The following is a 21,541-nucleotide window of genomic DNA, read 5'->3' as shown; positions in this document are numbered from 1 at the left end:
ATTATAAACAAGTGTGTTCCTCTTTTGATATTAACCAACTCCCCCCGCCATCATCTCCTCTTATTTTCCATTGCTTCTCCATGTTTTTGTTCTAAAACAATGCACATCATTCCTATCTTTGCTGCCTAATTAGCAGCAGGAGCCATCCCAGGGCAGTTCGCTCCACAAACCCACACTCAAAAGGAAAGAGAAAACCCAACAAAAACAACCTCTTCAAACAGTAAATAGCAAAAATGTGGTCTGGCAGCACATCTGGAGTATCTGCCTACTGAGAAAATACAGTTGCCGTCACCCGGAGACGATACGGGTTAGCGGTGAGTCTGGCCTCTGGATGGCCTGTCCAGTGGCACTCCGCCGGCCCTCGAGTGCTGCCACGGCTGCCCTTACCCCTGGTAGGTTTGAAATTCTCCTCCTCTTTCTGCTTTTCTCTTCACCGTTCATTTTTCTCATTCGCTGAATTTCTCTTATCCTGCACTGTGACTTATCTCACATAGGTTCTTTCTGTGGTTTTCATGTGGATGCTCCATGTGACAGTAACGTGCCTACGTTTGAGATTTTGGAAGAGCAGAATCAGGGTGCAGCATTGCCTGGGAATATTTGGGTTGTCTTTTATTCTTATGACACTTCCACTAGCAGGTGAATTTTCTTGAATCCCTTCTCCTCTGTCATTCAGGAACTACACCTCCCCATGATGTCTGCACTCTTGCTTTCCCTAGATGCTCCTCAAATCCGCTGGTTAATCAGAGTCCTTTCTTACTCTCTTCCTGCTGCTGATGTGCTTCTGTCTTCATCCGTCCATTTTACTTAGTCTTTCAGATTGAAATGTTATGGGTCAGAAACACCCCAACTTCAGGAACATCCCTGATGAGAGCCCGTACCTTATTAAACGTGGGGATAAAGCAACCAGGACTAGGCTATGCCACGGGGAAGTAGGCAGCTTGTTTCAATGTCTGAGTTTGCTTTTGTGAAGGTTACTTTACCACAGCAGGACCAGCTGCTTTAGGGGCATTTCACTCCAGACCAGTAAGTGTTTGCTCCGTGTTTGTGTCAGCTGTGTTTCTTGCTTTGGAATATCTTTCAATTCACAGTTGTTTTTGTGAGATGTTATTTCTTGCGGATTTTCCACGATTCACACACAGCAGCCCAAACCTTGGGTGTACAAAGCATCGTGTTGTACTGAGGGTCTGACTGGGAGCACCAAGTAACCCATGTGCCTTGTCTCTCCTTGTCCTGCAGGGTGAGCCCGGCAATGGTGGCCGACCAGGGAAAGTTGGTGAGCAGGTAAACTCTTTGTTTCCCTTGTCTGTTTGATGATCTCCTATGTACAATATCTCCTAGACAACTAGAGTGCAGGCAGAGGACAGTAGCCAGGGGCTTCTGGCCACTTCAAACCTGTCCGTAGTCCTGGTACTCCAGCTGGGGTGCTCTTAGTCTGACTGAAGCTCTTGATGAACACCACTGACAGTGACCAGGGTGTCCATTTTAAACTGGAGATTTTCCATAGCCAGAGTGCTCTGATAAAGTCACAGGTGAGGTGGATGTGCTGTCAGTACTGGCAGCAGTACAGCACACACAGCCAGTTCCGCTTCTCAAGGAGGCAAAACCATGGTCAGGAAAGGGATTGTGTATTCTGTGTACCCCCCTTATCCCTAAAAGGGCAATGTTCAGGCTTTGCCTATGTAGGTTTTAAGGGTAGGATCCTCTGCTTTGGGTGCTGTGCTGCTTTGACTCCCACTGGACTTTCTGAGGGCATAGGAGATAACAGCTGAAGAAACCAGACCCTGGGGAAGAGAGGCACTGAGCTGCATTTCGTTGTACTGCAAGAGAGAACGTTCTGCTGGGGTAGCAGGGGACGTACATCATCCCTGGAGGCTTCAGGGGAACCACAGGCATCAAGGAAAAAGAAACAATTGTTCCCATGTCTCTGTGATTGTAACCAAGCAAGTTGTCCACCATCAACCCTGAAACTGCAGCCACAGAGCCTCCAACATGTTCTGGGCGTTCCTACGTGACCACACCAAGCTGGCTGCAGCCACTGGCCCTGGCAAAGAGGGTGTTGCTTCTCAGCACAGTTGTCCTTCCCAACGCTTTCCCTGCTGGATGGTCAACAAGTTTGGTTTGGTGTAGCTTGTCAAACTCCCTGGCTCTTCTGTCCCCTGTGTACAACAGCTGAGGATTGCTTCCTCCACGGCTTTCTGACCAAGCAAGTCCAAAAAACCAAGGTGGATCCTTTTCAGTACCAGCAATCTGATGAGTCTCAGTATATATCAAGGATAGTTATTTCCATTTGGAAATCAGAGCCATTTCTATATTAAGGTTAATAATTTACTCCATGAAGAGCAACAACTGAGGAAGCGAAGTTGTTCCACACGTCTGAGTTCTAGTTTCAACTTTATCAGATTCCGCACGATCTCAGGGAGCGCCTTCCAGTGCTCTGTGCCTCAGTTTCCCCTTCTGTGGAACATGTGAAATGGCTCTGAACAGCACAATGCCTCCTGTTCTCAGGTGGCACCTGTGGATGCTGCTGCATTACAGTTAAAAATGAATATTTAGAAGTGCTTTGAGATCCTTAACAAGACGTTGTCCTTGAAGGACAAAGCATCATTAGGATTATTATTCTTTACCGTCCCTCAGCACTGACCTTGGATGAAAACTGTAGGCACTGTTCACCAGAAAGAAAACACAGCTGGCCTCTGCTGACACTGAAACCAGCACAGTGGTATGAGAGCTGCCTGTATTGTTCTTAGTCAATTAGTCTCTGTCTAGAAATATCACCCAGAAAGAATTTCCATTTCCATACCAGTCAAGTCATTCGAACAAAAACGTCACACCAGATTAGTAAGAAATAACCTCCTTTCCCATCACACCTTTGCCGAACAATGCTGGAGTGTTGGGTTTTCATTCCTCCCTCCACCTAAGCTTCCGCATTTGGTGTTGGGGCTGGATTGGTTTTTTGCAGAGCTCTGAGAGGTTGCGCTACCCAGATCGCTGGGCGCTAAAAGACCTTCACCTCACCCCTGTTTTCTCTTGTGGAAGCCTTGATATTTTCTCTTCCATGAGCACAATAGGAGTGGTCAAACTTTTCCAAACTTGCTGCTCTGCCCTCCATGTGGGTTCCCTCTGAGTGGAAACCCCTGGCATAACAGCATGAGAAAAGATCAACCATCCATCTCACTGGAGCTCTCTTCCTTTTCTTAGGGACATCTGTGTGCCTAAACAGGCGAGTTTCTGTAAGGTTTCCAGTGACACTTGAGCTCTCATTAGAAAAATGAGGTTTTAAGCTACAGGGCAGTCCCTGATGCCTTGTTTTTCCATCGCAAGGACACTGACTCAGGAAGTTCATTCATAAGATGCTTGTTGTCTTCATATACTGGAAGGACTCCAGCTGCTGGGCTCCCCTGCACCCTGGAAATGTGTGATTTAACCCTTCCATCCCAGTAGATGGAGGCAGAAGAATGTGAAGAAGAATACGGAGCCTCTGACCCAGGCCACCAGCCTTCCTGTTCCAGAGCTGGGAATGCCAAGCAGGAGGATGTCACCGAAATGTCCATGTTGAAGGTCAGACAGCCCTGCAAGAGAAGCAACACCCTGCAACAGACAGGATAGCAAGCAGGGGAAGGGTGCCGCAAGCCCATGGACTCCCCCCTGCTCTGCACTAGAGACTGAAAATACCTGTTTTCAGCCTATGGTTGACCCATATCCCTAATGGGAATGAGGAGGTCCTGTCATAGCAGGAACAGCTTTCTGAGGCCCTCCTCCCGTACATAGCCCTGCTCACTCGCCTGGTGATGTTAGGGTCAGCCACAAACGCCTCGCACCATCCTGGGAAGGGCAGTCACTCCACAGCCCCTTGGGGTATCTCTTCCTTCGAGGGAAAAAACATGTTGTCCCAATATCAGATATTATTCTAAAATAATTTGTCAAAGGACACCAGCACTGTCAGTTATCTCCTTAATGTATTTTCCTTGCGGTGCTCTTACAAAGGAGGGATGTGCTGTAATGTCAGTTTTGCAGGTGGGATCTGACATGCAGAGCTACAGATTGACTTGGCCAAGGTCAAGTGAGTTGCCGAGAACTGAGCAGGGAATTGCAGCGGTGTTTCCCACGTCTTAGAGCAGCACCTTTCCCAATGCATTTACCTTCCCCTCCAGAGCATCTTTCTGAGCTGCAGACCTCTCATTCAGGGATTTGCGGGCACTGTAGCGTACGCAGCCTCTTTGATCGGACAAGGTATTTAGTCAGCGTGTTTCCACCTTTCCTTCCCTCGCTCCCCAGAGGGCAGTGGGAACCCAGCGCGGCCCCAGGGTACGGCTGAGCCCGGTGCACAGGGGGTTAAACCGCATGGCTTTTCTTTGCGGGTCAGAGCGTCCTCCCTTAAACTGTGATATTTACTGTTTTACTTTCCCTTTCTTTCATCTGAATGGGAGGATTGTACATTTACTCCCTCCCGTCCTTTGTCCCTGGTTTGTTTTGTTTTGAGTTCTAGCGAACCAGTAAAACAGAAAGGCCGTGATCGGTTCCTGCTGGGAGCAACTGGCGGTCCCGTCCCTGGGAGACCCTGCTCACGCTGGGCTCGCCTTTCGGTTGTTTCTCTCAAATGGGCTATGATTTATGCAAGGCTTCATTGCTGACTTGCTCTCTGTTGATGCAGCCAAGAGGGGGGGCTTAATTATGACAGGGCTGGACAATAAATGGGGAAAGCCAGACAGGAGTTAGGAATTGCAACCCGCCAGTCACCCCCCTTTCCTTCCCCCCAAGCCCCCAGCAAGTTTTTAACAATCTCCATCCCTTTTCCACCATGCCCTTGGCTGGGGAATACAGCAGACTGAATCATGAGCGACATGCTGAACTCCCCATCTAATATAAATGTTTTACATTCTTTCCTGTATACGGTGGGCCTTTATCCGGGCAGCCACCGCTGCATCATTACACACACTGCCTGGAGTCGTGTTTGATGCAGGGCTTCTTTTCAACCCTGGGAACCTGGGAAAAATATGTTCTGCCGCAGCCATTTTAGTGTAATGGTCACAATTCATGTCTGCTTTGATTTAATATTTGCCACCGGTGGCTTTTCTGGTTCTTAAAACCTAAATCTTTTGCTGCTTGTGTTCCCTTTAGTGTCTATCCCATTTTGGCCAGTGAAGAATATCATTACCCAATCTCCCCCAGTTGTTTCAAATACTCCCAATAATTTACCGAGATTTATTTTGCCTAGACATATCTATCTCGATTTGTGTCTGCTCGCAGACACAGCAACGTTAGTTAATTTGGCCCAGAGCAGACAGTATTGGCTGCAAACACTACAGAGCTACTGTGCTGGAAGCCTGGCCACGTCCCAGGGTCCCGGCTCTGCTGTCTCGCTTCGGTCCCTACTCTATCGTGGTCACACCATGGGATGCGCTTCTTGCTGGGTACGCAGGGAGCAGAGACATCTTCCCTTGAGCAGAGACGCGATGTACCGGTGCAGACAGAATTTTCTCCAGTTTTGGAGTGAAAACCAGGCCAGAAATTTTGGCTGTGCTCCCCTTCCATCCTGATGTTTACCCGCACAGCAGGTGCTGTGTTTGCCTCTACCCGACTTGCATTGGCAGCGCTGGAGGGTTTCTGCACAAGCTGCGATAACAAACAGCACATCTGTGACAGTGAGAGGGGTCTCAGGAGGGTGTTGGGTTTGTGGGCTGCTTGGCATGCTGCAATCCGTGCTCTACAAACCATCTGTAGAGCATCACCGCGTTGGCTGGGAAGGACAACCAGTATGTCTCACTTCACGACCCACATTCCTTAGAGACTTTTTAGGGTGGGAGCTGATGCTGCTGTGGACAGCGTATCAGAAGATTAACCTTCAAGCCTGAGTTTGGATATGCAATGCCTCTCGGAAGTGTTTTTGAAACAGTCTTGTTCCTAATGGTAACAACATTTGCTGCAAGAACAGGGATCTCTCTTTTTCTGCAGAGACTGACCTAAGTCACCCAGAAATAGCTTAAAAGAGAGCATCTTCCTGGGGAGAGAGTTCTGCAGTTTTTTCGGGAAATTGGAAATGAAAGATGAGATTTATTCTTTCTTGCTTTATTATCTTATTTTTGCCTAGCAATGCATTTCTTTGTTTCATCTCAGTGCTTTGCCATTCTGTCCTCTGCCTTGACATTAGCCTTCTTCATGGCCTTGGGCTGCCGGATGACTTCAGTAACTGGATACAGTTATCAGCTATGCATGTGCACTTGTGTCTAATTGAAAGGATAATTAGTTCGGCGGCCTTCAGCAATGCCACCCAGTGGCAACCTTGCACAGGCAGATATTACAAACTTGCCTGCTCTCCCTTTGGTTCCTGCGCTGGGCAATCTGCTGCTGAGTCCAGCGCTGCTTTGCTCCCATGTGTGTCTTGTCCGTGGAGTCTGGCCACAATGGCATGCGCGTGCGCTGGGACTTCTTCAGCTTCGGACGCAGCATAGACCATGTCAGTGCTGATGTCAGAAGGGTTGGTGACATCAAGCCCCTGATGGGATAGTAGAGCTTTCCTGGTAAGTAGCTGTCTTCCCGTGGTTAATCAATATTTCCATCATGGCACAGCGGCATGCTGTTTTCCTGGGACATCATCTCTGGATGAAATTCTAACGCAAGCATCTGACTCCAGGCTCTGACGTACCCGCTGAGCTCTTTGCCTTCTCTCATGAGTATTTTCCAAACGCTTTTCACTCGGATGTTGCTCCCATGCCAGAGTGTGACAAGGGCCACTCACAGCGGAGAGAGTGTGGCTGCTCCCTGCAAGAGGCGAAGCGAGCTGAGCGTCCGAGTGAGAGTTGCTTTTGTTGAGCCCATCAGCATGCCTCATTGAGGAGCTCCTGTCTCCAATGATGCTCAAAGGATAGCATTTAATTGCACCACGTGAGGAATGTTAATGCATGAAGTCTCTTGGTGTTTGGAGTCATCATCAGAAGCTGTTCCCTCTAAAACTCATTGGAGAGTGACCCACATTGTGGTTCATGTCTCTGAATGGGTCTGCTGAGCCTCACACATGCAGGAATAGCGATGAGGCTGGTGATGTTGTGCTACAGCTTTCCGTTGTGAGCGTGACTCCATGGATGCAGAGAGGCTTTTGGTGGCAGGAGGACTTGTACAACCTGTGAGTAGGCTACTCTGTGGTGCCGGGAGCTCCTCTGTAGCTGGGTGGTATCACTTTACACTGTCAATGCACAGATGTAAACAGAACCACGGCGATGCACAGACTGCAGAGAGCTCCTCTATGGACTGCACACGTCAGGCCAGCTGGGAATGGAAAAATCAATGAAGCAGGATTACAGAGAGGAAACTTTTGCTCCTTTTCTTGCTGTTCCCCCAGAAAGGAGATAACGGGGTGAAAAGCTCTCTCTCTTCCAAGACTACACTCCAGAAGTCGCCTTGCTTGTGTAGCCTTTTTCCTGTTGTGTTTGCTCATGCCAAAGGTTTTCTTGAGTGTGTCATTTGAGGACCTCCTTGATGTTGAAGTGAAAAGATGAGATGCATTTGCATAGAGGAACTTTACTATTTATAATGAAGATTTCAAATTATTCTAAAACCAAGGAAGAGCAGGGTGATACCACTGGAGAATCTGTCTCCTGTCTCTGACTTGCTCAGCAGCCACCTCCCAGTACCAGTCAGACTGTTGCCTAAAATCAAGCAAGCTGGGGCATGGCTTCATTTGACACCACCCATGCCAACTGTGGGCAGGTTATGAAGTATTTCAACAGGAGACGAATCCCTTTAGTTACAGACTCATTGGAGGAACCAAATATAGATATCTGTCTCGCAGTGACCATTGCTGGGACTAGGGACAAGGCTGTGAGAATCACGCAGGGAGAGAATGAGCACCTGCTGTGGCAGAGAGGACGGTCCCTTGCATCTCTAGAGCCAGAAACCTGCTGAAGTTGGCAGGGAGGCTGCTGTATTTTAATTCTCAGGAATCTTAGCTTGAGATTGCACCTCTTCCCATCTTCCTAATTAAAAGCAGTTCTGTTTCTGTCTTCGTTATCCCAAACGTTGTTAAATCCTGACAAATCCTGAGCTTAGATTGGGGGGGGTTTCCAAGATAGTTTCTGAGTAGTGTGATGGATCTGCTGCCCTGCTGGCCCCTGCGGCCATGTCCTCAGACCTTTATTTCCTACTGACATCCCAACAGCATGACACTATCCAGGGCAAAATTAGTTTGCACAAGGGTTTGGGGCAGCTCAGATTAAGCCAGAGGAAGTCTACTCAGTACAGCACTTAAAATGATGGCAACTCTCAGACTGTGCAACCCAGGAGCTCCCGCTATCGATGCTCTCGGGGAAGCTGCGCTGACGTTTGGGGAAATGCTTGCAAAACAAAGCCATGCTATAGACTCAGCCTTTCTATGAAACGTGCTTAACTCATCCCCTATACTGTGTGTTGTGGTTCTTGCAGATCCTAGCGCTGCCGTTCCAGCTGGCGCCTAAAGCAGAACCTAGACGTTCCCATGGCCGGGAGCAACTCTGTCCGCTCTGGTAGCCAGTAGGAATTACTGAGCAGTATACGAGGGATGCTGTGCTATTTCAACCAGAAAGGTGGACCACAGAAGCTGTTTACTTTCTCAGCAAATAAAACTGAAAATTAATTGTTCTTTTGTTTTTCCTCAGGGTTTAATGGGTTTCATTGGTCCCGTAGGGGAGCCTGGAATAGTGGGAGAAAAGGTAAGATTGCTTGCAACAAGCTGGTTGTTACAACTTTTGCAGAGTGAGGGAGACTGGGGCGGGAGGAGTATTGTGGAGATTTAAATTGTCATGTCAGTGCAACAGCCAGCTGGGAATGCAGCACACCCAGGGTGTCCAAGCTAGTCTTGGGCCAGGCAAAAATCATCTACTTTGCATTTAGGAGCTAACATGCGCTTGCCCTCCAAGGAGATGCTGTCACATATTCTTTGAAAATTTAACCTTTATTCATTCATAATCTGCCAGAAAGCTTGTACTTAACAGTCCGTTCTGGTTTTTTCTGGGAATGAGGGACCCATCAGCCCTGTGTTCCTGGTCAAGGGAGGAGTCCAAGGCGTTTAGGTTACAGACAGATTGGTGCAGAGATGTACTCACAAGCCCATGCTGAGTTGCCAGCGGGGTGGCACAGAACCAGGGCTGAGCATGCATTGAACAGGAGGGCTCGGCAATTTCTCAGGTGCAGAGAAGGAACAAGAGTGCAGCCGCCTATCTGAGCAAAGGCTGGTCCAAATATTTCCCTTTTTATTTGATGAGGACCACCAGGTCGGGCTGCCCCTGTGGTTGCGTTGGGCACGCTACTAAGGGCTGGTGCCCTCTTGTGTACAGTACAGATACATGCTGCTTTCAGGAAGAAAAATGGCTTTATTTTCCATAAAAATGTAAATGGACATTAATTTGTTTTCTATTAGAGTGTAAAATTTTGTTCAGAGGTAGCTTCCAAAGACAAATCATCTATGTCATTCATTGTATCTCAGTTGCAGACTGCTGGTTTTCATTGGTGGTTTAATTATTCACAGTTCAGCCATAAAGATAGTCAAGAGCATAAAAAGATGCATTCCACGCATCAGTTCTCTCCCTCGCTTTTATTACTTCAAGCCCTGACCTCTGGGCAATGATGTCAAGACTCCGTGACAGTTATACTGTGTTCGCTGCAAACGCGTTTTATTGCCTGTCTGCGGCAGCCTTTGGAAAGCCCGTTACGCTCGATGGTCTCTGGTGGGGCAGTAGCAGAAGCAGGCCCAGTCCAAACTGTCAAGGCACACAAGAACTAAAAGAAATGACATGATATGTGCTGCGTTTTACAGAAGGAAAACAGAGGAATAAAGAGTCTGTGTTATGTCCAAGGTGGTTACACAGAAAATTGGTGCCTGAGTGCCTGTCTCAATGGCAGCTTCAGCCCTGAACTCAATGAGGAAGAAGGGGTTTGCCATGTAGGTGATGTGGGAAGATCTTCTTCCACACTCCAGTAAATTCACATCTGGCCACGTGACTTCCATGCCAATGCCTTGACCACATGAGCTACCCTCATCTTGCAGATCGACTCTGTAACACGATGATGTTACATTGGTGTCAAGGCAAGCCCAGGCTGTCCTTTGAAAATGTGCCCTAGGAGATCCTCAGCACAGCTGTGATTTCTATCAGACTTCTCTACCAGGACAAGTTTATGGATGACAGAAATAACTATCATCAAATCAAAACTCAACCAGGCCTCCAGTTGGCATGGCATCCTACAGCTTACTATGCCGTTGTGAGCTAAATGGAGTGGGAAATATGCTTTCATTAGACATAGCTGAGTCAGCAATCTCCATCCCAAGAGCTGCAAAACTTATGCCTGAAACCAGGAGAATCCAAAGATTATCAAAGAGAACAATACAGTTAATACATACTTAATAAAATCCATGCATTCGGGGGAAAAAAATCCTTACATTGGTTTACAAGGGCCAACTGGTGACAACACAAACTCTGGAGTTTGTTTTTAATAAGCTGCTTAGAGCCCAGAAAATATTTCCCCTTACACTTTAGCTGTTGGAAGGTAGGTCAAATTTTGGGCGTAAACTACTTGGCAGAATTTGCAAACTCCTCCTTCCTCATCCCCCCAAGCACGCAAATGTAACACACCTAATTCCCGGTGCATTACCGGGGCTGCGAGGGAGACTACAGGCGGTCGTCGTGAGGATTGCCACCATCTCCAAAAAGGAGCAGTGGACGTCCTGTTGCTAGAGCCATGCGTCAGTGAGTCACGGTGGTGCTCACGGAAGCTTGCACCTCGCACCCGTTCATGGCTGAGCTGTAGGGCCATGGATGTACTCAGGGGAAGTGAGGTGTTCTGCTTGTGGGGATAAGTAAGAGTTTTGGAATTAAGAAGTGGGGGGTTTTGGCACGTTAAGATTTTTAGTGCCAAATGGTGGCTTGTTTTAGAAGGGGTAGTATCTTCAGGGTGGGCAGTGGAGGCATCTGGCTCTGAACCCCTCGTAAACACAGGCCTCCAGGTCATTGTTGTTTGCGCTGTGGTCTCAGTATGAGCCACAGGACAGGGAGTCTCCCCAAAATGCCTATGGTCTCCTTCCGAAAGCACCAGCCATCTATCCCAGGCAGCATCTCTGATTTTTTCCAACTTGATTCCTTGCTCTCAGCAGGGCCTCATGACTACAGCTTTCAATCCGTGCCTCTCAAAACGCCAGAACGTGTAGGGACTATGATACTGCAGAACCGAGAGGGAAGTCGTGTCTTGGGTGGGAAAGGCTGGAGATCTCCTGGGATCCAGTCCTAGCACTGTCTGGAGTTGAAGGTGGCCTTGAGTGCATCGCTTATTTCTTGTTCCTAGGTGGTTTGATGGCGATAGTAAGGTCCTCTCTCTTGGGATATGGAGGATTAGCTAATTCTTGCTGTAGTCCTTCAACTACTCTGATGAGATGGGTACTTTAAAGAGGGTGATGATTATTCTGTACTGGAAGCCTTTCTGGTAGAAATCTGAGGGCATAGACTGCAATGTGTGGATCTTCTGGTTGTTTCATTGCTCTAGATCTCCATTGCTGACAGCTCAGAGTGCTTGTTAGCAAAAGTTCTCACTCTTCCCTATGCATTTGTGTCTCTCCTAGGGCGACCGTGGCTCAGTGGGACCCCCAGGCCCTCCAGGAGTCAAGGGGTCGATGGTAAGGAGTAAGTCTGCATTCTCTCGCTCTTGCTGCTGCCTCTCTCTCTGTGTCCTAGGGAAGGATGCAGCTTCTCCTAGTCTTTTAGTTACATGACAACAGCTGTGAATTCTTCCTGTCTCTGTGGGGATGGGAATGGCCATTTGACTGCCTGGGTATTGAGGTATAACCTCTCCCCAGCAGTCGTGTTCAGCAATCTCCCCTTCAGAGGAACACTGGGTTTTTGACACGTGTTCTGCAGCTCCGTCAGCTGAGGACCTGTTGTGTCCAGTGGAGATAACTAGGAGCTGCAAGCTACGGCACCTGAAGGATTGCCTGTTTCCAAGCATCCTGAACAGACGATGTCTGCGAAGAGGGATCTGTTGTTGACATCCCACCAAGTTACCAGGGCAGCTGGAGATGCAGGGCTGCTTGGGCAGCACGCTCATGGTGTTTTGCTGTGCTATGTGCACGGCCATTTGGGGATCCTTGTTTAGGAGTTTAACAGAGGGGACCTCAGCAAGATCTTGTCTTGCTCTGACACTTACCTCCTGTCTACCATAGTGCAAGACCCAAAACCAGATTTTCATATTAATTCAGCCCATTCTCTTCTGGGCTGTTCAAAAAATTTAACTGCTTATATTGTTAGCAAGGTTGGAGCTGGGCTTTTGACAGTCTGGCCTTCTCCATCTGCCCCTGAGCAATTTTACCCTGATAAATAACAGACCTGCCTGACCTTGCAAGCAACCAACAATGCCTCTTTTTCCTGTCTTCCCACTTGGAGGAAGAAGGGCTGAGCAGATCCTGGGAATTCACACCAGGCATGTTCTTCTTGCTTCCCTTTTAGGGGCACCCTGGGACACCAGGAGGAGTGGGTTTTCCTGGGATCCCTGGACCAACAGTAAGTAAAGGCTATCGTCACCTTGTAATATCGCACACCAAAAATCAGCATCCCGTATCCTGGGCATTCGTGGGCTGAGTCAAGCAACGATGTCCCAGTTAAATTCAGTTTGATATGAACAAGAGATATGGGGAAAGGGATGGGGCATGGGTGGGAGTAACGTGGAAAGAGATGCTAAATAAAAAAGCAGGGCTTCATTCAAACTTTTGTAGCCCATTTCCCTAACACGGAATCTGAAACTCGCTATCCAGCCTCAATCTTTTAGCAGGACACAAGCTCACTAGCTCAAGGTGTTATTGCGAGGCCCTCTATTTCTGCTGGGAATTGTGGGCCGTGCGGTGATCATGTCACGCGATAGAGTGGCTGTATCATGTGGTGACTACATCACGCAGTGACTGCATCGTGCGTTTTCAGAGACCTTGGCTGGAGGGAGAGGAGCAGCAGAGCAGCTGCCCCCAGATGCTCTCTCAGTCTAGATGGGCTCATCTGGTACATGTGCAGCTGGGGCTGGAGCGTGCAATTGGTGTGGAGGTAGATTTTAGTGTGGCTCTAGTTTCCCACAGCCGTTGTTTAGATGGAGCTCTGACTCTCCCAGGAGCACAAATGCCGCTGTGTGTCATTTGCTGGAACCAACAGAAAGGCAGCTCTGGGCGGGTACGGGGAATGAATTTTGCTCAGTGTGTGCGTTCCCACAGTGGTGTTAATTGGGAGGAAGATCACGGTGGTGAAATATCCAGGCAGTGCCAAAGGCTTGGCCTCCAGATCAGTGGCAGCTCTGCCTACCGTGGGGAGCTTGGGGATGCTCTGGACCCACCGGCTGCAGCCAGCTGCTGCCTAGGGAGAGATTTCACAGCTGCAAGTCAGCGGAGGTGAGAGGGGAAGAAAAGATCTGAGGTGAAGCAGCACCTCGGGGTGACCCGTCCCTACCTGAAGAGCAGCAACGTGGCACTGGCCAGGCTCTTACAATAAAAGGAACGTGATGCTGCCCGCAGCCGCAGCAGTGAGCTGCTCTGAGACCCTTCATGGCAACACTTACTGTTGGCAGAAGTCTAGGAGGCAGCTGGATATCTCCAGATGTTCCTTTTTTGGCAGCTTCCCAGCACTTACCTGCTGCATGACCTGGGGACAGCTGGAGCAGCAGGCAGGCCCCCTGCGTACTCCGTGCCTGTGGACACAGGGGAGGACAGGAGGTGTCCTTGGCAGAGGCAGGTTGGCCCTGTGGCAGAGAGCTCGCACTCCTGAAGCACTATCCAGCGCACCACGAGCAAGTACCTTTAGTTGAGGCTGTGTTTTGTCTTACTTTGCTGGGGCGTGACAACAGCAGTATGAGTTGAGACATCAGCTCTGACTGGAGATGCCAAAACCTCTCTGCAGAGCTCTGGGAGCTGAGACTGTCCCCAGGTCCTTCCGCTTCCCTCAACTCCCTGTTCTCCTGCAGGCAAATAACAAGTTCATCCAAGCAAAATGTTTCCTCCAAGACTGCATTTTAAAAAGTCATAATTCAGTAAGTCAAACTTGCCCACAAAGCCAGTAAATCAAATAATCTCCTAATATCAAATCCCCACTCATTAACTCCAGCTGTTTCTGCCTGTTTCTCCACCAAACATTCATTATTTGCTTTTCAAGCCAGACCTGAGGCATGCTGTTGATGTTTGTCCTGAACTGTTAAAATCTTTGACATTAAGCTATCCAGTGAGCCTTGGCAGCTCTGATGGCTGATTAATTCAATAGATGGTGATTGGGAATGGGTGGGAAGCAAAGGTAAAGTCAATGGTATGAAACTCTGCCCTTAATTTCAGCTCACTGAGGCTTGTGAATGCCTTTTCCCTCTTCTTGCTCACCATCACAGTACATTTTTTGTGTTAATACACAGTTTTGAAAATAATCTATACATATAGATATATTAAAGGTCACTTAACTTCTCCTAAACAGTTCCTTGAAATTCCCAGCATGGTACCTAGTTGTTTCCTCAACATTTTGCCATCACAACGAATGTTTCTGTGCTTGTATTTTCATAAGCTGTTTGGGATAGGCTGAGACTTCCAGTAGGATCTTCCAAAGACCAACAAAGAATTTCATTTCAGTATGTGTTTATCATAAAAATCTCTATAAAACAGGCATCTGACACATCTACTGTTTGTCTGTGCCAGTCGCTACTGACCTCCCTAGCAAAACCGGGATTTACTGTGATTACAAATATAGTTACAGTCAACTAACTTTTCCATCTTGAGTAAGAACAGCTAAGCATTTGTATTCTGAACTTACATGCCATGCAGAGGGATGCTTCCATTCCAAAAGCAAAATCTTTATTGGTGGCAGTGGTACAAGCAGTAGGAAGATCACAGTCCAATTTTGTTCTGATCCTTGGTAGAGTTTGCAGAGTTGACAGTTGGTAAAAGCTATTAATATATAAATAGCAAAACTTGATGTGGAATGCTTGAGAGAGTAAGAATGGAATGTGTCGTTTTGAGGTTTTCTTTTCTGACAGCAGAAAGGCAGTAACTTTAAATGCAGGTTTTTAAAGTTATAGTACAGAAATAAGTCCTGGTAATTGAACATATCCTTTAATTTTTGAAACTGATAAATATTCTAACAGAAGAAAAAGCTGTTTAATTTTCTTCTGCATTTTCTGTATACACATTAATTAATCAAGTGTGTACAAATCCAGGTTAAAAGAAAACCTGAAACCTTTCTGCAGGTGTGAGAGGAACAGGATCATCCGCAACACCAACAGTCCAAATGAAATTAGCATCTATCTGCCAGTATGAATATTTATGCAGCACTAACAGGGCAGCAGTTACTTGAAGAGAAAATCAGTATTTGGCTGAAAACGTCAAACTTGGATACCTAAGATGAGGTGTCTGATTTTGTATTTGGACAACTGAAAAACAGATCCTGGTTATTGTTATTTTTGTACAGATGCTGAGCAACAGCTGCTTTTAATAGCTTTGGAGGGAATTCTGGGTGCTCGACTTCTCTTCAGATCACACCACTTAGACAGACAGCAGGCTGCAGATACTTAAGCATACAAACCTCTGCCAGGATCCTTGGCCTAAACGTTCATAATACAAAGACAATCAATGAATTTAAAAAAAGACCATTTATAGACAAGTGAATATGGTAATGTCTTTGGCAAGAGTTCAATGAACCAACCTGCTGGTCAAGGGTCTGCATCTGAGGCCCCTGCAGATCACGTAGGGATGTGGGGTCTTACCAACAACTGCTGCCTTCCTCCTCCTCCATCTTCATTTTGTTTCCCTTTTCACCTTCCAGGGTCCGGCAGGAGTCCGTGGTGCGCCAGGGATAAGAGGGATGAAAGGCCGCAGGGTAAGTGCTTTCCATGAGCTTTTATCCCTCTCCTCTTTCAGCCATTGGAAAAGTAATCTGGGGGATTGGTTTGGGAGGGTGAAGATGAGCCGCAGTTGGGGCAGCACCTCCACAGCCTTGTTTCTGCCGTGCATAAAGACTGTGGTCATCGAAGCAAGTCTTACCAGGGCTGCGAATGCCAGTGATGTGTATGGGCAGAGAGGTGTCTCAGTGTAGAGTTTATGGTGGAAGTGGTCCAGCTTGTCTTTTCCAACCAGCTGCAAAGTCAAAACAGGATTTACGGACCCTTGTGGTGAGGATGGTGAAGATTTAATCATCTGAAGACGTATCTGGGCTGGAGAAAAGGGTGCAGGTAGAAGACCAGAAAAGGTGCCTTTGGTGCCAAGGGAGAGAGAGCAGCTGAGATGTGAAGTGTTGTGATTTAGCCGGAGGCATATAGAGGAGGCAATGTTATGCCATGACATAAATTAAGAGACGAGGCAGGTGGAAACAGAGCTGACAAGGAGCCGAACAACCTACTCTTCCCATGTCTCCCCTTTCAGTCTCACAGGATTAATATCTTCTGGCAGCATTCCACAGGGTTGTGAGAAAGGTGTGTTTTGCTTTGTCAGTAGATCAAATTATAAGCACGTCCTGTGTCTTTCCAAGGGATTTTCCAGCCAATAACACAAGGCCCTGATTTTATCTGTACAGATCCAGACAGTACCACACTGTAAGCCTGTGTGAATCCACAGTCTGCCTGGAAAGAGCAGACCCCCAGCCTACTGCTGGGTAATGGTGCTAACTGGCATCACTGACAGTGCTACAAGTACATGTTACACTGGAGAACTATTTCAGAGGCACTCTGTGTCAGGTCGTGTGTGGTTCTTCCTGCTCTGTTTGGGTGACAGCCGACAGAAGAATGACCTCTAGACCTGCCAAAGCTGCTTGTTTTCCTGCCTGTGACATCCAACCCATGTCCCACTGAGCTCTTCAATCTTTCTTCTTCTTCAATGGGACATTTATTGCAGGAGCATCCCTGCTTTGGGTTGTTTTAACTTGTCCAGCTGCTTTACAAAGTATTAATAGTGAGCGCACATGGGTTCTGCTGAAGGCCCCAACAATAATATATTTTGCATTTCTCCCTCCAAGGATCTTATGATATCTGTTTCCATGGTTCATTTTCAAAGACATAGGCTGGAGTAAACTATACATTTTATCCACCCCCAATCTCTGCTTCTACTGCAACTCCTGCTTGGGGAATTTGGGACCGCCAAGGATTGCATATGTTTTGCTACACCAGAACTAATACTCTCTTCGAATAGCTGGGACCGGCAAAAGGAAATGGAATAACCAACTAGAAAGATTTATAACCACAGAGTTATGTACCCTGGAACTGCTTTAAGCTTTAAAAGCACAGCTAGAAGGACACTAGTAACATCCAAGCCCGGCAGATGCATATCACGGTTCAGCTTTTAACTTGTGGCTGGGAAAAACAGCTTCCTTGCCTCTGTTCTCCTTGGTGGGAAGGCCCACAGATCTCATTCCCCAGCTCCGCTCTTGGAGGGTCCCCTGGGGAGCAAGGTTTCTCTGTGCTACATAGCAGCAATTAACTGAGCTGTCTGGGACATCCATGATCATGACAGATGAGAAACTGGAGGCATCTTTCATGGGAGGCTTTGAATAGACGACGGAAAATATCTCAAGGTAAAACTACAGTGCAGAGCTGAACGGGAAACACCTTCTGAATGAATCCAGGCTGCCGACTTTAGGCTCTTGGAGAAGTGGGTCCTCCGAGGGGATCAGACATTTTTGCCAGTGCCTTTAATGTACGCAGTGACAGAAAAGGAGTCCCAGCGCTGCCTCCTCCCAGCTGCCAGCCGGGGATGCCAACCGCATCCCCTGGCCCTGAGCCTCTCCTTATGGCAGGCGTGCAACTGCAGTGTTTGGCTCTTGGATTGTGCGAGATTCACTTGCATAAATCTTCATTGGCTTCTTCCGTCTGTGTTGGCCTAAAGTCCTCAACCCACAAGGAAAGTACAGCTGACCGGGCTGTTTTCAGCTCCACTCGTACTGTCAGGAATGACAAAGCGGATATTTATTATCACACAAGGTAAAACGAAGAACAAAGCTGGATTCAGCTCCTAAGAAAGGAGGTTGGCTGGCAGGGACCTGCCTTTGGGTGCGGTGTAGCTGGATCCAGAGAGAGGATGCCAAACCCTCAGGAGAAATCCTGCAGGTCACCAACTGCTGCCAGCACTGTCCATCTTCAAAATGACATACCGTATGGTAGAGATGTTCAGCTTCATGGCCTTGGATTGCATTTCTTCTCCAGATGTTGACTCCAGCACACCCTGTGCCAGTCACTGCTCCTGAACGTTCCTCCACTGAGGAATCACAGAATTCAAAGTGCATCCCAGCCCTGAAAACCAGAAACGCAGCAGTGGCTTCGTCCTGGCTGGTTGCAGAGCCCTGCAAAAAGTCACCCTGGGAAGTGCAGAACGTTGAGGTAGAACAGGAGGCAGTGCCTAGGGAGGACGGTGCCTTAAGGTCTTGATCTCACCCTAAGGACACTGGTATCAGAGAAGGATAAGCCTCTGCCAGCAGGCGTGAGCATCTGGATCAGCTGCTGCTGCCCTGCACTGGTCCTGCCTTCAACATACGCTGCTGGACTGTGGCGTCGCAGTGGAGATTTAGTGAGTTTGAGCACCACAGTGATGTAATCCATACAGAATTTGCAGGACAGACAGGCGTTCTTTTGAAGATCCCCAGAAGAGACGAGGAACTTGGGCTTTGCTCTGAAATCCTACAGATTTCAGTGAACATGATGTGGGAGTTGGTATTGTAAGGACCAGCAGATCTCCTGCCTGGAGGATTTCTGGTTTGTATCTCTCTCTCACGTTTCTTTCTCTTCATACTCTCAGAAGATATTCCAGGCACATAGTATTCTTTGTTTGCTTAGTTTGTCCTGCTATTCCGGCTCTTGGTTTTTCTCAGGACAGGGAAATGATCCCCTAGTTGTCATTTCAGACATTACCCTCTGTCTACCCTAGCTTACAAAAGGGACGTAATTCAATTCAGAGTGGAAATATGAATGCAGCCTCTGCCAGATGTTTGTGGATTCCATGAGCTCTGTTTGTGGATACTTCATTAAAGTAATTTTGCTTTTGAAGGAAACGTAAATATGGTTTCGATTATAAAGAACAATGGAGACTTTTGGGGGTCTGTATTTATGTTGTGATAGCTTTTGTATTGTCAAGATATAAGTACCAATTTTAAAAAGAAAATTCTTTAAAAATTGTAACCTTCTTTTTTAGTCACGACAGGGCTGTTGTTGCTTCCCAAGTCTTTCTTTAGCCCATCAAACTGATACTGAACAATCTTCCACAAACGCGATTTCCCCTCTCCTTTTCCCTAAGGACAAGAAACTTGGACGTGTGAGCCCAGGCTTATTTCCCTTCATCCGTGCTCAGCGTAGCACTTTGACATGTGCTTAACATTCAGCTAGTGACAGCTATGCACATGTTTAAACCTAATTATTTAACCAAATCAAGGTTTAAATTTGGAGGTGGCTGATTCAGCAAGTCCATCACCCTATCTCAAAAGCACATTTCTGTTCATCGGCTCCTCGCAGCAGGAAAACATGTGGCCTCCAGCATGCTCTGTTGAGGATAGCAGTATCAAAAAGCCCAGGTATTGACTGAGAATCTCTGCAAAAGGTTAAATGTCAACTGGAGCTGTGACTTTGCAACTCAGATCATAAAACTACCCCTGAAATCCTGCTGTAAAGTGACTTACCTTGTCCCGTTCTTCTGGCCAAGGTGTCTGTCAATATTTCTGGAATTTTGTCCTCTCACTGGAGGCGATGCTGGGTACTAGCTTAGGCAACTCAGAGGAGCCTTTCAAATCCCAAAGCATATTTCTCTTTTCCAACGTGCCATTCATTCATCAAGCTCCTGCTTTATTGCCCAGGTGAAGCCTGCAAAGACGAGATAAGACGTGCACGCCTGCACTGCCAGCACCCTGCCGCGCTGTGCGGAGGGGACCGCTATCTCTCTGCCACACGGCCCCCAGTGCTTCGCAGCATCACTGACTGCAGGAATTTGTAAATGCTAGGGATTTGTAAAGTGCTGTTATCTAAGCAAACCTGAAAATAGTTGTTTTTTTCCAGGCCCAGCTGAGAAGTTGTTCATGGAGAAAAAGCAGAGGTAGATTGTTTTGCTCCCAGGGATCTTTCTGGTTGGCTGAAAAGGCATTAGAAGTGTTTGAGGAAAAGTTAGCTACAGATCTTTGGCCAATGATGTCTCCATTCAGCTTTGGTCAAGGCATCTGCTTGCTTTTCATTTGGCCACACTGTGATAGTGAAATGTCAATATTTGGATAAAGGGGTAAAGAAGCAGCTTTGGATTTCTGGAAAGGAGCTACTGACGGCTTGTTCATGTTCGTGCCGCTGCTTCTGCTATTCAGAGGCTGGTTACTGGCTCTTTCCGAGCTCTGAGTATCTGTTTAAACAGGGAGAAATGCAGGCTGCTTTGCAGAAACACCTTGTTGAGTATTTCGCTCTATTCTGCAGGAATGTTGTCTACTCTAGCAGCAGGGTATATCTCTGCTTCCTCACATGGACTAGCATTAAACCTGAGTTGGAAAGCCTGGAGCTGAATTCCCCTGCATTTGTGAGCTGATGCTGTTCGTATCTAGCGAACACCGTAACACTTTGTTTAGTCTGGGATTGCTGATAGTGCTGCTCAGTATTGCACATCTCTGAGGGAAATACTGTCTTGGCCTGTGTACCCACCTGTCGTGTGGCACTGTGACTGGCTGTCCTACCATTGCTGGAGCCTACATTAAAAATAACTCGTGATTACAGGGGGCAGAGCGTGACTGCAGGTGAGACTTGCAAGGACTTAATGCTGGCTTTCTACTAAATAGCTCCGTGGGGACCTACACAGGGATTACAGTGAGAAATGTGCCCACAGAAGACATTAAAACTAGAATTTAAAAAATGCTCGGCTCTACCCGGCCCTGAGTGTCTCGCTGCCTGCCGAGAGCCAGGACCTCAGCGCAAGCCTGACTTGCTGCGGCTGGAGCATCGGCGTTCGGACGCAGGGTCACAGAGCTGTGATTTCCTGTGCCATACCAGGTTGGCTCCTCTTACCTGACAACACAACCAAGAGGGGAAACTCATCTGTTTAGGTAGCAATGAGTGATGGCTCTTGGTCCTGTGGCTCATGTGCTGCAGTAGGACTGCCCAGGCACATCCCTGTGCTGTGACTCCCTTGCGTGACCTCGGGTGAGCTGCTTTGAGATGGATATGGCAATGCCTTTGAGCTCCATATTCGTGTCCAACTGGCTTTGGTGAAACAGTTGAGCAGATTCTCAAATGCTCTATCAGTCATGAACCTGTATCTCTCCGTGCCTTGGCTGCCCATGTGCAAAGGAGCAGACAGATCTCGATTTAGCCCTCCTTTTTTTCCTGTTTACATTGTAAAGCTACTTGGAGCTTGCACTGTTTGTACAGCTCTGGCCCAGCGGGACCTCTCCTGAGCTATGTACTGCCATATAAACACTCACACAGACTAAAGAAAAGCTTTCTTCTCTGTTTCCTGGCCTCCTAGAGATGCTGACACTGGTGATAAAGCCATGCCTTTCACTGCACCCTCCTTACCCCAGTCTTGGGGTCTGTGCTGTGTATGCCCTTAGGATGACGTTCCCCAAGACGCCTC

At 47.6% G+C, this 21,541-nt stretch overlaps 1 protein-coding gene across 1 annotated transcript in view; it reads left to right on the top strand.

Annotated features, from left to right (window-relative positions):
• Positions 1-21,541, top strand: part of COL27A1 (collagen, type XXVII, alpha 1) — a gene marked incomplete at its 5' end in the record, with an annotated part of 152,405 nt that overhangs the window by 81,332 nt on the left and 49,532 nt on the right. Inside the window, 5 exons of the mRNA XM_009702324.1 lie at positions 1,237-1,281; positions 8,628-8,681; positions 11,579-11,632; positions 12,459-12,512; positions 15,786-15,839. Coding sequence (XP_009700626.1) covers positions 1,237-1,281; positions 8,628-8,681; positions 11,579-11,632; positions 12,459-12,512; positions 15,786-15,839 — 261 coding nt within the window. The remainder of the gene's footprint in view (positions 1-1,236; positions 1,282-8,627; positions 8,682-11,578; positions 11,633-12,458; positions 12,513-15,785; positions 15,840-21,541) is intronic.

The sequence above is a fragment of the Cariama cristata genome, unplaced genomic scaffold (assembly GCF_000690535.1).
Source record: "Cariama cristata isolate BGI_N322 unplaced genomic scaffold, ASM69053v1 scaffold376, whole genome shotgun sequence".
In the NCBI taxonomy this organism is placed as follows: Eukaryota; Metazoa; Chordata; class Aves; order Cariamiformes; family Cariamidae; genus Cariama; species Cariama cristata.
This window is presented reverse-complemented; position numbering and strand designations above follow the sequence as displayed.